The 12,951-nt window shown below is 45.0% G+C and overlaps 1 protein-coding gene across 1 annotated transcript; it reads right to left on the minus strand.

Moving 5' to 3' along the window:
- Positions 1-691: 691 nt before the first annotated feature.
- LOC120032586 (protrudin-like) lies at positions 692-12,119 on the minus strand. The gene is made up of 12 exons (XM_038978727.1): positions 11,829-12,119; positions 10,579-10,843; positions 9,465-9,535; positions 9,159-9,345; positions 8,831-8,926; positions 8,295-8,407; positions 7,742-7,863; positions 7,409-7,480; positions 3,709-3,850; positions 3,539-3,585; positions 3,125-3,206; positions 692-2,934 (listed from the first exon to the last, which is right to left on the minus strand). The coding sequence occupies exons 2-12, from the start codon at positions 10,836-10,838 to the stop codon at positions 2,870-2,872; spliced, it is 1,257 nt and encodes a 418-aa protein (XP_038834655.1). The 5' UTR covers positions 10,839-10,843; positions 11,829-12,119; the 3' UTR covers positions 692-2,869.
- Positions 12,120-12,951: the final 832 nt, after the last annotated feature.

Raw genomic sequence — 12,951 nt, forward strand, 5'->3', positions numbered from 1 at the left:
GGAGCCTTCTGGCATGTGGTGGATCTGGGTTGTGAGGAGAGGATTGGAGAGGAACCTGGAGCCTTCTGGCATGTGGTAGATTTGGGTTGTGAGAGAAACCTGGAGCCTTCTGGCATGTGGTGGATTTGGGTTGTGAGGAGAGGAACCTGGAGGCATGTGGTGGATTTGGTTTGAGTAGTGCCCATGGAGATAGAGGACTCTAGTGCCCAAAAGCCTGTTTTAGCATGGGCAGCGCCATTGAGGACCATTCTGAAGTAGTCAACTGGGTGTGACTTCCTATGGGTTAAGGAAGGATCACGAGTCCATCCAGGTCACCACGAGGGATCAGCTGATGAATTATACTCCTGAGCAAGCACTCCATAACTGCAGGTGGCAGTAAATCACCAACCTTGGCGTATTACCTGTTCAAACAACACAATGCAAGTGGCAGTGTGCACCCTTTCGGTTTGTTTACCAACTCATAGAAGTAGTAGATGAAGAATGGACTACTTCAAAATGGAGATGACCTCTATGGCGCTGCTTAGCTCTCAGACGCCATAATGGGACAGATACAATGTCTACGGTAGTGAAATGCCAACAGATGCACCAAACCTGCAGGGAACGCTCTCTTTTTAAATGGTTTTTTTTTTTTTTTTAAACAGAGCTCTACAACTAGGCTGAAAAAGGGCAGGAAAAATATGCCATAAGTTAATTTCAAACATTCAAAATCACATTAGTTTATTGAAGCAATGAAGAGGAAACAAAATCCTCCATTCTGTCAAGATAATCAATCAAATGAATCAATCAATAAATTGGATAAATAAAACTTTCAGTGGATTGAATATAGGTGATCACAATGGTAAAAGTGTAACATGTACATTCTTATGTGTCAATCTAAAACCTGTGCTGTGTTCAAATACTCATACCAACATCCTGTATACTACATACTTAATGAGTATATACTACATACTATTAGTTCATTTTAGAATACTGTAAACGAAGGGTATCCTCTCAGTTGAGTACTAGCACTTTGCCGGTCTACCCGAAATTGATGCTGTTGCTATGCAACCTCTTGCTAGCTTGTTAGCATAACAAATGACTAGCTAGACATTTTAAGATTTCGGCTGTGTCCGTAAATTCAATACGGGGTGCGTTCGTAAATTCACCCATGGAGTGCAAGAGAGCGCTCAGAATGCGCTCTGGGCGTTCGTAAATCCAGAGAGTTGTCAGATTGTCCGTTCGTAAATTCAGAGCGTTTCGGTCTCGGAGCCCAGACTAGACGCTCTGGCCAAGGAGTAGGGTTGATCCGAGCGTTCTGTCCTCACAATGGCAGTCAAGCTCCCAAGCTAACTGGCTAGCTACCTCCATTCACAAATGAGAAACCCTCACTCTGACCATTTTACTTGCCCTAGTAGAGCTGGTTAGGCAGTCAAGCACCCAAGCGAACTGGCTAGCTACCTCCATTCACAAATGAGAAACCCTCACTCTGACCATTTTACTCGCCCTAGCAGAGCTGGTTAGGCTGTTTTCATTTTTTGCAGAGTGTTGGTGACTAACTGTGCTGCAGGCAACAATTTAATTACGCTTTTTTTTTGTTGCCAACGCTTACTGACACCGGCCATATTCAACGCGTTTTATTCAGCTATTCTGTGCACTGGCACAACAGATGAGAGATGCTCTGAAATCAGAGTAGATAGCCAGAATTAACAATGTCCATTGAGAACGCACAAGGACTCTACCACTTAGCTAAGAATGATGTGAATAATCAAGTCAATATACATTGGGTGGTTAGCTAGATAGTTAATATACTGCCTGGCAAGTTCAATGTATTAGTAGCCAACTAACGTTAGGTAGCTAGCTAACAGACCGGTACATACTGCTGCGGTTCGTAAGGACAGCGTAGCTAATAAATTGTCAGCCAACATAACGTTTAACTTATTTGAAAAGTCATTACTTTATTACATTGCTCAACATTTTCTTAAAGCAATTCATTTGTATCTGCTCTCGTCGGCCATTTTCCTCAAATCTGAAAATGTTGGTGAAGCCACGCCCATTTTCTGAAGAATCGCATTATGGTTCCTAAAAGCACAGAAATAGTGTCCACTGCTTGTATACTTCGTATTTTGGTGAATTTAGTACGACATCCAGGAACTTTTGGCATACTATGACCAATAAGTATACTACATACTCAATTTACATCACAAATAGTACAGCTAGTATGAGTATTTGAACACAGCTCTGGGTTCCCTCTGGAAATCACTCCATGGGGTTAGGTTATGCTCCATGGGGATTAGGGTATGCCATTTAGCATCCTGTCTTTACATCCATTAAATTAACATTAGGACCAACATATAAAACCATTACATAATGGATAAGTTATAACAGGGTCAATCTATAGCATATCTTATACAATCCAAATACGCAGCCACACACACACACACACACACACACACACACACACACACACACACACACACACACACACCCACCCACACCCACACCCCTCAGCATTCTCAGGACCTCCATGACAGTACAGGATAAATCTCAATGCAACACAAGCTGATGGGAGTCTGGGGGAGCGTCCAAAATGACACCCTATATAGTCCACTACTGTAGACCAGAGCCTATAGGGAATCCCATAGGGCTCTGGGCAAAAGCAGTGTAATTTATAGGGAATAGGTTGCCATTTGGGACTGGTTCATCTTAATAACCCTTGTCACCTGGGCTAGAGCCAGAGAACCAGACAACCTGGGGTTTTGAACCACCCCCAGGGGGGGCTAGAGGCTGATCTGCCGCGGGCTCTACCCAGCCAAGGAGCTTCGAATCCTGGGTAGGAGGGGCAGTACCATCCCTGGGTCTCCATGAGTGGGTAGGAGGGGGTAGTCATTTCTCACTTGCTGAGGGTGGAGTTGCAGACAGCACAAACAAACACTGTCTCTCTCTGGGCATCTGGAGCTGGGAGGGAGGTAAAGAGACATTACATGAGAAAGGGGGATGCAGAGAGTGATGGGGAATGAGAGAAGGTGTAAAATAGAAGAGCTAGAAATTTGTTTTTAAAATCAACTGATGTCTTCGGAGACCTTATTTATCATTTCAGTATAGAAATACCATAATAGCATGTTGTGTGTGTGTGTGTTTCTCTCACCTGTGACACCCATGCATGCCTTGAGGACCTTGTAGGAGCAGCATCTGGAGCAGAAGCTGTTGCCACAGTTACTACAGCTCCGCTGAAACAGCAGAGGTCACAGAGGTCACGATGACATCATCATCTTTGTTATGTCCCAAACTGAACCCTATTCCAGGGTTGGGGCCAATTTGAAATGAAGTGGGTGAATTCAGGAAGTAAAGTGAAACTCTAACCCCAACCCTGTCCTCTTCCCTACATAGTTCACTACTTGTGACCAGGGCCCATAGGACTCTGTTCTAAAGTGGTAGATTATATAGGGAATAGGATGCCATTTGTGACCCACCCCAGGTTCCACACAGAGTTATTAAACAACCTACAGTATTACTTATGATTGTATTTATTGGTGGTTTAAAACAGGTGTAAAGCTCTTACCCTTCTCTTCACCACTGAGAAGACAGCACTGCAGCTGGAACAGTTACCTTTGGGATGAGAGAGAGAGAGGGGGGATATTTAATTTCTATCTGAAGACTAGATACTAAACCCACCTCTTAAGTAGGGCTGAGGTGAGGAAGAAGATGATGAGGGATGAAGGGTAGACTGACCTGTGTTGTTGGTGGGGTAGCGTTTGCGTAGCTTCTCCGTCAGTTTGGACACCTTACTGCGGATTGGCTCGTTGCGACTCAGCAGACCGTTGTCTGAGGTGATGGAGATGGTGTCCAAATCTGAAGTTGTGTCATCATCCTCCTGTAGGGAGGGGGGGGGGGGGGGTGGGGGGGGGAAGAGAAGGTTTAAGTTCTTGTCTGAGGTGATGGAGATGGTGTCCAAATCTGACGTTGTGTCATCATCCTCCTGTAGGGGGGGGAGGAGAGAGAAGGTTTAAGTTCTTGTCTGAGGTGATGGAGATGGTGTCCAAATCTGACGTTGTGTCACCATCCTCCTGTAGGGGGGGGGGAGGGGAGAGAAGGTTTAAGTTACTAAAGAGCAGTTAAAGGATGCAGCTTTGTGGGAACTACCAACCATAGCCCCTGCTCCCTGCTCCTCCAACACCAACCCCTCTCTTTCATGGTTTAGGTGGATGTGTTTCTCAACGTCAACAGCAGGGGGAGTCGAGAGCACACAGGCAGCAAAACCCCACTAACATAAAACCACACATCCTCCAAGGCAGGGGAATCCAACTCCTTCCATGGAGGGCCCAGAGTCTGTTTGTTTTGGGGTTTTTCCTGTCCAATTAAGACCTACACAACCAGGTGAGGCCAGTTCCTAACTAACCAATGAGCTCAATTCATCAATCAAGTCAAAGGAAGGAGTGAAAACCTGCAGCCTGGGACCTCTGTGGAATGAGTTTGAAACGTGCTACCAGACATGCTCCAGATCAGTTGTACAGTTCACACCCTTATGGTTAAGGTTAGTGTTAGATGAGGCTAAGCTGATCCTAGATCTGTGCCTATATATTGCCCTGAAAGACGAGGGCTGGTACACCTCAGGCAAGAAACGTATTGGGAAGGGGCGGGGCACCTTAAGCTCCGCCCTCAGACATCATTGCACCTGTCTCCGTAGATGGGCTGGAAGCCAATCACCAAAAGACCTCACCTGTATTCATAACAGTCGCAATCACACCCTATTTCCATATAATATAGTGCACTACTTTATACCCATGTCCCTATAAAATAGTGCACTACTTTATACCCTAGTCCCTATAATATAGTGCACTACTTTAGACCCTAGTCCCTATAGTATAGTGCACTACTTTTATGAAATCAAAATTGCAAGATTGTTATAATACTGTAATTGCATCAAATGGTTGTTTTATGCAACAGAATAGAGGGTTCTTATAATATTGTGTCTGTGTGAACTGAAAGTGGGCCTCTGGGAGATTTAACACTGACAGGAGATTTATGATTGGGTGATAAAACCTAAAGAGACCACATTCCAGAGCATGAGTTAATGTTTCTGATCTATAGGGTACCAGGGAGAGATGACCCCAGGGCCAGACCCTGGTCTCTACACAATGAGAGATGACCCCAGGGCCAGACCCTGGTCTCTACACAATGAGAGATGACCCCAGGGCCAGACCCTGGTCTCTACACAATGAGAGATGACCCCAGGGCCAGACCCTGGTCTCTACACAATGAGAGATGATTATCACATCCGGCCGGTGATTGGGAGTCCCGTAGGGCGTTGCACAATTGGCCCAGCGTCGAGCGGGTTTGGCCGGGGTAAGCCGTCTTAGTGCACTACTTTTGACCAGAGCCCAACGTAGCATGGGATGGATGTGTCCTATTTGCATCCTTACAGTGAAGTGCACAACCATGCTAGAAACACACATCACACAATACACACACATTACAACACCACCCTTGGGTGTGTACTTAGGTGCAGTGACCAGCTCAGAGCATGCTTATCCAATGGTTTGCTGGAATAATGCAGAGACGCCCAGACTACATTGAGAATGAGGCCTATTGTATGAATGATGATTAGTGCTTTAAAAAGGTTTGCAAAATTCAAGTAACTTTCCCAAAAATCCTGGTTAGAAGATTTGCAGAATCAGGAGGTAATAAGCAGGAAATCCAGGAATCCTTGAACCAGGAATTCTGGAAAACCTGGTTATCTGTGCTATGATATTAGTGCTATATATCATGATATTAGTGCTATATATCATGACATTAGCGCTATATATCATGACATTAGTGCTATATATCATGACATTAGTGCTATATATCATGACATTAGTGCTATATATATATATAATGACATTAGTGCTATATATATATAATGACATTAGTGCTATATATATATAATGACAATAGTGGTATATATAATGATATTAGTGCTACATATAATGACATTAGTCCTATATGTAATGATATTAGTGGTATATGTATTGACATTGGTGGTATATGTGTATTGACAGTGGTGTATATATATGTAATGATATTAGTGGTATATGTAATGACATTAGTGGTATAGATGTGAAGTTATAGTCCTGATGTCATAATGGTAACATAACCAGTGATGGTAACAACAGCCCTAAGGTGTATAGACATTCCACTACCCATGCAGACAGGACCCAACCGAGGTGTGTACCCTATACGCCCCCCCTCCCTCTCACCACAAACAGGGTAAGGGAAGGGGGTGAACTAGACTTACCACTAAAGCCAAGGGAGTCTCCTTGTTAGGATGGAGAGGAACACACACAGGAGCAGATTACACACACAACCCCCCCATATCTATCTAACACAACCATTTTTAACACAAACACACCGCATCTATCTAACATGAACACGGCAGAAACACACTGTGCTGTCTGAGATAGTAATATTGAACTGGCCAGCTACACTAGATGCATAACGTCTGCAGAGCACGAGACGCTTCACCTCCATGAAACCTGGTGGTCTATTTCTATTGTGTCGATGTGAACGTGCAGCTCACTGAACAATATGATGAGGTGGTTTGAGCTCTGCTCACGTCAACGTTACGCTTCCAGTGTAGCAGCTAATAACAACTAGGGTTCTCTCCACGTCCTCGTGTAGCTCCTGTGCAACACACACCACTGCAATACACACACACACACACACTTACAGGTCTTTGACCACGGTCATGACGTCGTGTAACACTGAACTGTCTGAGATAGTCCTAAATATTCAATTCAAATCACAATTTATTGGTCACGTACACATATTTAGCAGATGTTAATGCAGGTGTAGCGAAATGCTTGTAACACACACACACACAACTTAGTAACTAGGCTGAGTAGTTGAACTGTCACAGAACTTTATCATACATAAAAACAAAAATGATTTGTCGCAATTGTTAATGTGTCCTGTTTCTAATGCTGTAATACCACAGCCCGACAGACAGGGGGAGCCACTCACCTGCAGGGAGATAGGGGGCTCCTGAGTCAACTGAGAGGGGAGGTAGGTAGAAACAGAAAAGGAAATGAATCATCAGAAGGACAGGAAGTTGTCAGCCAGCGACAGAAGGAAGAAGGATAAGAAGCTGTGTTCCAACACAATCTTTTTCCTTCTGATTTGACAATGACATGGACAGGTCAAAGGAAGGTGGGCCTAGTGGACTCCTTGGTTTCTCCCATCCTACCATGTTAGATCTGTGAAGACTTAGTGGATGGAATGGAGGCAGTGTTCAAACAGGGCCGGAGGGAGAGTGGTGCAATTGCCAATAAAGTTATATCAAATCAAAAATACATGGCCTAAGACCTGGCCAAAGAGAGAGGTCAGGATGAAAAACCAGTCAGATAACAAGACAAAGGAATAAAGTCGAGATAACGGATGATTTAGTTTTTACCTCGATGGCATCTTTGAACTCATCATCAGGCTCTGCCTCCTCAGCCTCCTCTACGCTGCCCGGGGACAGGTCCTACACACCACACAATAATGATATACATGTACGTTACATAAGAGGATTATTGCATAACACTGATCTGTAATGTTTTAATGTACACCATTAATCCAAATATACACACTATACATATACATCCACCCCTTCCTCTCTCTCTCTCTCTCTCCCTACCCCTGTTTCTCTCTCCCTCCCTCCCTCCCCCCATTTCTCTTCCCCCACCACTTCTCTCTCTCTCCCTACCCGTTTCTCTCCCCCCACCACTTCTCTCTCTGTCCTTACCTCCAAGCTGCTAGCAGTGGGAGTCCGGTCCAGGCTGCCGCAGTCCGGTTCTGTGTGGTCCATCTCTCCTTCTGAGGATGGGTTCTGGCCAGACTGGACCACCTCCCTTAGGTCTAACACAACTACACACACAGAGGGAGTGGAACCAGGCTGTTAGAACACAGAACCAACACTTGAGTGTGTGTCTGCATGTACAGTACCAGTCAAAAGTTTGGACACACCTACTCATTCCAGGGTTTTTCTTTATTTTTACTATTTTCTACATTGTAGAATAATAGTGAAGACATCAAAACTATGAAATAACACATATGGAATCATGTAGTAACCAAAAAAAGTGATAAACAAATCTAAATATATTTGAGATTCTTCAAAAAAGCTGTCATCAAGGCAAAGGGTGGCTACTTTGAATAATGATTCCATATGTGTTATTTCATAGTTTTGATGTCTTCACTATTATAATACAACGTAGAAAATAGTAAAAAAATCAAGAAAAACCATTGAATGAGTAGGTGTGTCCAAACTTTTGACTGGTACTGTATGTGTGTGTACTAACCCCTGCAGAAGTCTCGGTTCCACAGGAAGAGGGCAGTAGTGAGACAGGCCAGCACCCAGCACACAGGAACAGAATACAGCAGCATCAATACAGCTAACAGGCCACCATAGAACCTGAGAGACAGAGAAGAGAGACGGAAGAGAGGGATAGAGAGACAGAGAAGAGAGACGGAAGAGAGGGATAGAGAGACAGAGAAGAGAGACGGAAGAGAGAGATAGAGAGACAGAGAGAGGAGAGACGGAAGAGAGGGATAGAGACAGAGAGAGGAGAGACGGAAGAGAGAGATAGAGAGACAGAGAAGAGAGACGGAAGAGAGAGATAGAGAGACAGAGAGAGGAGAGACGGAAGAGAGAGATAGAGAGACAGAGAAGAGAGACAGAGAGAGGAGAGAGACACTCAGGCACACACAAACAACCCTAACCAGTCTGTCGGGCGCTTTGTAAGTACAGATAAGATGTGTGATGATATCTATGGTGAATGTAGAGTGGCTGAGTTACTGTCCTGGAGAACAAGGACACACACACAGTGTTGCTGACCTGGAGGACTCAGAGTGGCTCTCCCAGTACAGGAGCTTGTAGACAGACTCAGCAGACAGGCAGGCATGAGACAACAGGTCATCTAGCTGCTTTAACCTGTGGACACACACACACACACACACACACACACACACACACACACACACACACACACACACACACACACACACACACACACACACACACACACACACACACACACACAGAGGGAGACACCCGGACACGCACATGCGTGCACGCAAACAGGCACACACACAGGGATAGTAAATAAATTAACTTGGTTTTATAAAGTGGAGGGCCAAACTCACACACACACTCACTCACTCACAGGTCCTTGACTTCCAGCATGGCGTCCTGTCTGGTGAGCTGAACGTTCTGCAGGTCCTTACGATGCACCGCGTGGCACCGCCTCTTCTGTTGCTCCGCCTCCGAAGCCCCGCCCCCACACCTGTCCTGCAGGTAACCCAGGGCAGCCGGGGCAGACACCCCCAGAACACACACAGAGAACCACCCCACTGGAGGGCAGGAGAGAAACTGACTGTCACATGTGATATATATCACATTATTATACACACTCAGTTGTATGTGGTAGTAGTTCATATAGCAGTGTGTGTGTTAACCAGCATTAGCTCACCTTCACTCAGAGTGAGGAAGAGGATGTTGAGCAGTACACAGACCAGTAGTGAGCACAGAGGCATCCTCCACCTGCAATACACCACACAGTCATACTGACCTAGGATCAGTTTAGCGTCCTCAAGTCCTATCCTCAACCATTAGGGTGGAGGAACTAAAAACTGACCTCCGATCAGTGTCTAGGGTAAACACTGACTCACCCCAGTAGGTAGCAGGCTGTACAAATCACACACTGACTCATGGCTATACAGTAAACCAAATAAGATGGCATGTATCTACAACTACACCCATTAGAGCAGGGCTGGAGCAAAAGCCTCACCTGCAGACCAGCTCCACAGCCCAGATCTAGGAGCAGCATACCCTCCCTTCATTAGCCAAGTAGGTAGCATGCCAGCTCCACAGACCAGATCTAGGATCAGTCTACCCTCCCTACATTAGCCCAGTAGGTAGCATGCCAGCTTCACAGCCCAGATCTAGGATCAGTCTACCCTCCCTTCATTAGCCCAGTAGGTAGCATGCCAGCTCCACAGACCAGATCTAGGATCAGTCTACCCTCCCTACATTAGCCCAGTAGGTAGCGTGCCAGCTTCACAGCCCAGATCTAGGATCAGTCTACCCTCCCTACATTAGCCCAGTAGGTAGCATGCCAGCTTCACAGCCCAGATCTAGGATCAGTCTACCCTCCCTACATTAGCCCAGTAGGTAGCGTGCCAGCTCCACAGACCAGATCTAGGATCAGTCTACCCTCCCTTCATTAACCCAGTAAGTAGCATGCCAACTCCACAGCCCAGATCTAGGATCAGAGCTTCATTAGCCCAGTAGGTAGAGTGCCAGCTTCACAGTCCAGATCTAGGATCAGGGCTTCATTAGCCCAGTAGGTAGAGTGCCAGCTTCACAGCCCAGATCTAGGATCAGCATACCCTCCCTGGAACCATTAGGGTGAAGAAACTCAAATCTGACAGGTCAGTGTCTAGGCCCATAGGAAACCTCATCCTACTCCCTTCACTAGCCCAGTAGGTAGCGTGAATCAGTCTACTCTCCCAAGTCCTATCCGTTATCACCATTGGAGAAACTAAAAACCGATCTTGGATCAGTGTGTAAATGTATCCTCTCACCCCAGTAGGTAGCGGGCCAGCTCCAACGTATCAGTGAGCGGCTCCAGAAACAGCGCCATCCTCTTGTAAGACACCACCATCTTGAGCAGGTCAAAGGTCGCGACCTGGCGGGGGCCAGGGCTTCCCAACTCTGAGGGTGACCCTGTGGGGGAGCCGGGGGTGTCTTTAGGGGGCAGAGACACCAGGGTGTCGTCCCCCCTGTCACCCACCCCCGGACCACCCTGACAGGGGTCCTGACATGCCCCTACTCCAGGCTTCATCCCGACTAGAGGGGAGAAGGGGAGGGTGGGAGAAAGGGGGACAGAAACAGAGGGGGTAGATAAAGGGAGTGAGAGACACAGACAGACAGAGAGACACAGACAGACAGAGACATTATTTATCTTGCTCCTTTGCACCCCAGTATCTCTACTTGCACATTCATCTTCTGCACATCTACCATTCCAGTGTTTAATTGCTATATTGTAATTACTTCGCCACTATGGCCTATTTATTGCCTTAACTCCCTTATCTTACTTCATTTGCACTCACTGTATATAGATTTTTGTTTTTTCTACTGTATTATTGACTATGTTTTGTTTATTCCATGTGTAGCTCTGTGTTGTTGTATGTGTCGAATTGCTATTCTTTATCTTGGCCAGGTCGCAGTTGCAAATGAGAACTTGTTTTCAACTAGCCTACCTGGCTAAATAAAGGTGAAATAAAATAAAAAAGACAGAGAGAAACACAGAGAGACAAGATAAGATGTTAAGATTTTATTTTCATGTCCGTCTGTTGCTCTAGCTAGCATTTCCTGAATATGTTACGCTGTGCAAACACTCACTCACTAACTAGCTATCAGTGGAAAGAGGAAGGGGGCAATCACGAACCTGGACGATCAAAGTAAATCTACCATACCTGATTTAAGGACGATTTAATCATTGATCGTCTAATGCTACTGAGAAACGACTTGTGTTTGGCTGACATGAAATGGGTGGGTCATGAAACAATATGACTGCAACAGGCCACACACTACGTTGTTAAATATGGGTTCTATATCGCATGTTGATGAAGATACATTGTTGTCACACATAGCTAGTGTTTTCTAACGTTAGTGTCTAACGTTACACAACAACAGCTGTCATCCAAATCGCATGTAGCCACCTGGCGAAATTGTAACTTAAACTAACCAGCTAGTGATTGACATAACATTAACATGTAATATTTGCAACAATCAATATATATGAATAATAAGACAAGAAATGCAACATTACCTGACTAGCAGGCAAAGTGTCAAAACCCGTAGTTAGCGACTGTGAAAGCAATCCTTGATCGTCAACACGATAGGATCTGAATGTAGGAAGAGACGCGTCACACACACCCGTTTAGACAGTTTTCGCAGTCTTCTTGTTATGAAGTCAATCAATTGTTTTCGCTTCTCAAGTCGATGTTATTGAGTTGACGATGTTTTGTACTGTATAAATATTTGCGAAAGTATTTGTTTTAAGCAAATAATGCCTGCCTGCTAGCTGCGAGAGAAAAGTAATCGCTTCCGCAATAAAATCCGACTGGCTAATAGAACGCAGAGCGAACCGATGAGGGAGAAAGTAGATTAAAGAAAATATCGTAGCTGTCAAATCACGACAATCTGAGGTCCATTTGTTGGGGAAATTATGAGCTACATCACTCATTTCTCTCTAAATGAAATATTTTACTAAGATACTCACCCAAAACGGTGTTATGAAAAATATAATAGTATTGACAAAAAGAGTGACTAGTTGTGAAAATTCTAATCAATAATGGGGGAGAAAGAAGGTCAATCACCAATCACGATATGCCTTTATTCACAACTTATTAGTAAGGTAGCATGTCACACCAAACACACATGAATGCAGTGAGTGCTCACTGAGTGGAGTGAGCCTCTGGGTTATATACTCTCTCAGGATAGGTGTGACCTCAGAGATGATGTACAATGGTTCCAGACACTAACCCCACACATCCTGTGTCAGACTTTAGGCCCCAAATATAAGGAACTTGTTGTTTTGTTCAGTACTAAGAACTTAAAATGACATTTGTTGTTACTTAGTGTCACCTTGCTAGGAGGGGGTGACTGACGCACAGACATTGTGGAGACAAGTGATTGGTTGCCATTACTCACGCCATCCCATTACATGGGTTGCAAAAGGTAAAGACACATTCACATATGGAAACAATGTTTCCTTCTGACCTCCTTTGCCATATTCCATTTCTGATATTCTGCATAGCATCAGGGACATGTGATAGACAAGCCTGACTTCTCCTCTCTCTGGACCCCAGATGGCTTGAGGCCCATATGAGGGAGGAAGTGCAGCTGCCAACACCAGACTCTGAAAGGTGACATTCTAATAACAAGAGTTT

The sequence above is a fragment of the Salvelinus namaycush genome, chromosome 39 (genome assembly GCF_016432855.1).
Source record: "Salvelinus namaycush isolate Seneca chromosome 39, SaNama_1.0, whole genome shotgun sequence".
Lineage (NCBI taxonomy): Eukaryota > Metazoa > Chordata > Actinopteri > Salmoniformes > Salmonidae > Salvelinus > Salvelinus namaycush.

Excerpts from the sequence above, each read along its gene's own strand:
- LOC120032586 (XM_038978727.1), bottom strand. The coding sequence starts at position 10,838 with ATGAAGCCTGGAGTAGGGGCATGTCAGGACCCCTGTCAGGGTGGTCCG. Across the intron at positions 9,346-9,464 it reads CTTCCTCACTCTGAGTGAAG|TGGGGTGGTTCTCTGTGTGT; the intron begins GTGAGCTAATGC and ends CCTGCCCTCCAG. Across the intron at positions 7,864-8,294 it reads GAACCGAGACTTCTGCAGGG|TTGTGTTAGACCTAAGGGAG; the intron begins GTTAGTACACAC and ends CTGTGTGTGTAG.